We start from the raw sequence: 4,017 nt of genomic DNA, 5'->3' as shown, positions 1-4,017 counted from the left end.
ATCAAATATCAAAATATATTTATTTAATTTTTCTTTCATATTACTTTCTCTTTTCTTGTTTTCTCTCATCATATTTTATCTCTCATTTTATCACCCACTTTCTCTTTTCTTAATCTCTCTCATCACACTTTCTTTTCCTTTTTTTCTCATTACACTTTCTCTCTCATTACACTTTCTCTCTCCTTAATATCGTCCATCGCACTCTCTTCCCTCTTTTTTTTCTCATCACACTTTCTCTCTCATCATACTTTCTCTCTTCTTAATCTTTTACATCACACTCTCTTTTCTCTTTCTTCTGATCACACTTTCTCTCTCATCACACTTTCTCTCTCATAATACTTTCTATCTCATCATAATTTCTTTTGCCTCAATCTCTCCCATCACACTCTCTCCTTTTTTTTCAACACACTTTCTCTCTCATTACACTTTCTCTCTCATCATACTCTCTCTCTCCTCAATCTCTCCCATCACATTTGCTTTCCTATTTTTTTTCATCACACTTTCTCTCTCCTCAATCTCTCCCATCACACTTTCTCTCCTTATTTTTTCCTCATTACACTTTCTCTCTCTTCATTCTCTCTCATCATATTTTTTTTCTTATCATATTTTTTTTCTCATCTTCTATCATCATGCTCTCTCCCATCACACTTTTTTTCCTCATTTTCTCTCATCGCACTTTCTCTCTCTCTTCATTCTTTCCTATACCACTTTCTCTCTCATTATATTTTTCTCTCACATTCAACTTTCTCTCACTTCTAATTTTTTCTCTTATTTTCCTTTAAGGGTAATTTTTTTTTTAATTTATTCTATTAGAAAATATTCAACTAACCAAACATTACTTTTAAGAATGATATTCATGCTCATACACATCCTCATTCCACAATACTATGATTCCCATTTCAATTCCTATTCCTAGGAAAGAACCAAACACCACCTTAGTTTTCAACCTCATTTGTATGTCGCAAGTAATGGTTCGAAGTACGATTGATCGGGAGGTCTGGTAGGCCACTCACTTCCAACTGGCTATTCGAGGTCGGCCTGCTCGACCACACAAGCTCGGCCGGCGATTCCAAGCTCGAACGGCCATGATTGGATTAGTGATTTTGACCACTTTTTAACTTTAACCTCTACATCAGTCAATTTTTCTTTGTCCAATTTTTAGGGATCCGCCTTTATCTCCATATCATAATTAAAGTTAGAAGATTGTTGAGAAAAAACATATCAAAGAGCATTAAGAAACTAATTAAACTATTGATCTTATGAAGTGAGGATCGAAGATCATGCGTCGTCCTTCCAATTTCTGAAGCAAGAAAAATTTCATGCGCATTTCAATAGAATTAGGTATTTGCGTGAAGTTTTTATATATGAATTGGGAGTTGTCCACTAAAGAATATAATTGCAGTCAAACTCACGAAACGACTTTTCAAATTCTATACTAATAAAAAGAACTGCAACAAGGAGCAATAACTATATGCTCCAGTTTAGCTTTCGGCAGCGCAGATCACGTAGTAATGGCGGCACGCATTTTAATCTCCATCCCTCGTCTTCCGGAAACCGATGGCGAAGTATTGACGGAGGAGGTGGAGGAGGAGGAAGAGGCATATATCCATGACCGTAACCGATACGCTGCAGCGCGCGCCGGCCGGGCATTAATTAAAGTTCATCTCTCAGGCCGTTCCGTTGGCAACCGCCTCATCCTCGCCTCCTATTACCATTGGCACTGGCTTCACAGTCCGGGACCCACCAGTGACGTCTGTGCAGGGGCCCACTTGGACCGCCCTCCCTTCCATCTGTCTATATATACGTGCGTCCTCCTACTGCTTCCCCTCATCCAAACCCATTCATCCCTATCTTTACGATATCCTCTCCTCTCCTCTCCTCTCCTCGATCAGTTGTATATTTATTAACAATGAAGTCATTGCCGATTGGCTTCGTCGTCGTGTTCTTCGTCGGGCTGATCTCGCTCGCGAGTACTCTCTCCGACGCTCAGTGTCAAATCCTCTTTCAGGTGCTGATACGTATATATGCATGCACGATGGATGCACAGTCAATCTCTCTCGACTGTTTGCTAGCTAGTTACAGTACAGCTTTGAGAACTAATATAAGTTGAGTTGCATGGCAGGGTTTTAACTGGGAATCATGGAGGAAGGAAGGGGGCTTGTACAACTACCTGAAGTGCCAAGTGAATGATCTAGTCAAAGCTGGAGTCACCCATGTCTGGCTCCCACCACCGTCCCACTCCGTCTCAGAACAAGGTCACTTTACAATATATATATTACACACGAATATGCATGTATGATCGATATTAGGAGTTACGTTCTTATTTATGGTTTTGATATATAGATTAATTAAACTTCATACAAAACAAAAAAATCTTTTAATATCATATAAACGATTTATTATATGCGGTGACTTGGAACAGCGTGAGTAAAAGAGCTTATTTTGTCACTTTGTGGCCAGATAAATACAAATTTTGTGGATAACTTTTGTTCCCCAAACATATAAAAAATAAAAATAAAAAAATAAAATATTTTTAAAAAGTAAATTCACAGTTAAAATATATATAATATAATTTGAATGAAAAATAAATGAAGCAGGATACATGCCGGGGCGGCTGTACGATCTGGATGCATCCAAGTACGGGTCGGAGGAGCAGCTGAAGTCGCTGACGGCGGCGCTGCGCGAGAAAGGGATCAAATCCGTGGCCGATATCGTGATCAACCACCGCTGCGCCGACCGCAAGGACTCGCGCGGCATCTACTGCATCTTCGAAGGCGGCACCAACGACAGCCGCCTCGACTGGGGCCCCCACATGATCTGCAGCGACGACACCCAGTACTCGGACGGCACCGGCAACCGCGACACCGGCGCCGCCTACGCCTCCGCCCCCGACATCGACCACCTCAACCCCCTCGTGCAACGCGAGCTCTCCGACTGGCTCAACTGGCTCAAGACCGACGTCGGCTTCGACGGCGGGTGGCGCCTCGACTTCGCCCGGGGATACTCCCCCGCCATCGCCGGAATCTACATCTCCCAGACCAAGCCCGACTTCGTGGTGGCGGAGCTGTGGAGCTCCCTCACCTACGGCAACGACGGGAGGCCGGCGTACGACCAGGACAGCAGCCGCCAGGAGATGGTCAACTGGGTGCACGACGTCGGCGCCGCGGGCCCCGCCACCGCCTTCGACTTCACCACCAAGGGCGTGCTGCAGGCGGCGGTGCAGGGGGAGCTGTGGAGGCTGCGGGACCCGCAGGGGAAGGCCTCGGGCATGATCGGGTGGTGGCCGGACAAGGCGGTCACCTTCGTCGACAACCACGATACAGGGTCGACTCAGAGGCTGTGGCCTTTCCCTTCCGACAAGGTCATGCAAGGCTACGCCTACATTCTAACGCATCCCGGAATCCCCACCATCGTAAGCTCTAACTGTTACTCAACCTGCAGCACAGCACATTATATATAATATTAATTTGGGCGCGTGCAGTTCTACGATCACTTCTTCGATTGGGGGCTGAAGGAGAAGATCACGGCCTTGGCGGCGATCAGGACTCGAAATGGAATTCGCAAGGGGAGCTCGCTGCGGATCCTGGTTGCGGATGCGGATCTGTACATGGCTGTCATCGATGAGAAGGTCATGGTGAAACTCGGGCCGAGAATTGATCTCGGGGGACTCGTGCCGGGCAGTTTCCATGTCTCCACCTCGGGCACTGATTACTGCGTCTGGGAAAAGAGGTGATGAGATTACAACGTATAATTAAGTCAAGATCTTCTTCGTCTAATTTAAAACTTCTGTATTAGTAGTGTTATATATGCTATGTTATTTCCTAAGTTGTACTAAGAGATCGACAGCTTGCTGCATGTGGAATGGAACATTATTAATGGTGCTTCTTTTGTTCTCAAACTGTACAAATGGTATACAAGTTCTACACACTCACTAAGAACAAAATAGTAAACCCCAAGTGGCACCAGAAAACAACTGCTTGTACTGCACATTTCTGGCCGATTATAAAAAATTGCAGC

General features: G+C 44.6%; 1 protein-coding gene across 1 annotated transcript; it reads left to right on the top strand.

Annotated features, from left to right (window-relative positions):
• The first annotated feature begins 1,888 nt into the window (after positions 1–1,888).
• LOC121973175 (alpha-amylase isozyme 3D-like) lies at positions 1,889–3,741 on the top strand. The gene is made up of 4 exons (XM_042524751.1): positions 1,889–2,008; positions 2,123–2,255; positions 2,598–3,412; positions 3,482–3,741. The coding sequence occupies exons 1-4, from the start codon at positions 1,910–1,912 to the stop codon at positions 3,731–3,733; spliced, it is 1,299 nt and encodes a 432-aa protein (XP_042380685.1). The 5' UTR covers positions 1,889–1,909; the 3' UTR covers positions 3,734–3,741.
• The last annotated feature ends 276 nt before the right edge of the window (positions 3,742–4,017 follow it).

Source organism: Zingiber officinale, chromosome 4A (genome assembly GCF_018446385.1).
Source record: "Zingiber officinale cultivar Zhangliang chromosome 4A, Zo_v1.1, whole genome shotgun sequence".
In the NCBI taxonomy this organism is placed as follows: Eukaryota; Viridiplantae; Streptophyta; class Magnoliopsida; order Zingiberales; family Zingiberaceae; genus Zingiber; species Zingiber officinale.
Note: the sequence above shows the minus strand (reverse complement) of the source record. Positions and strands in the feature narration are given on the sequence as shown.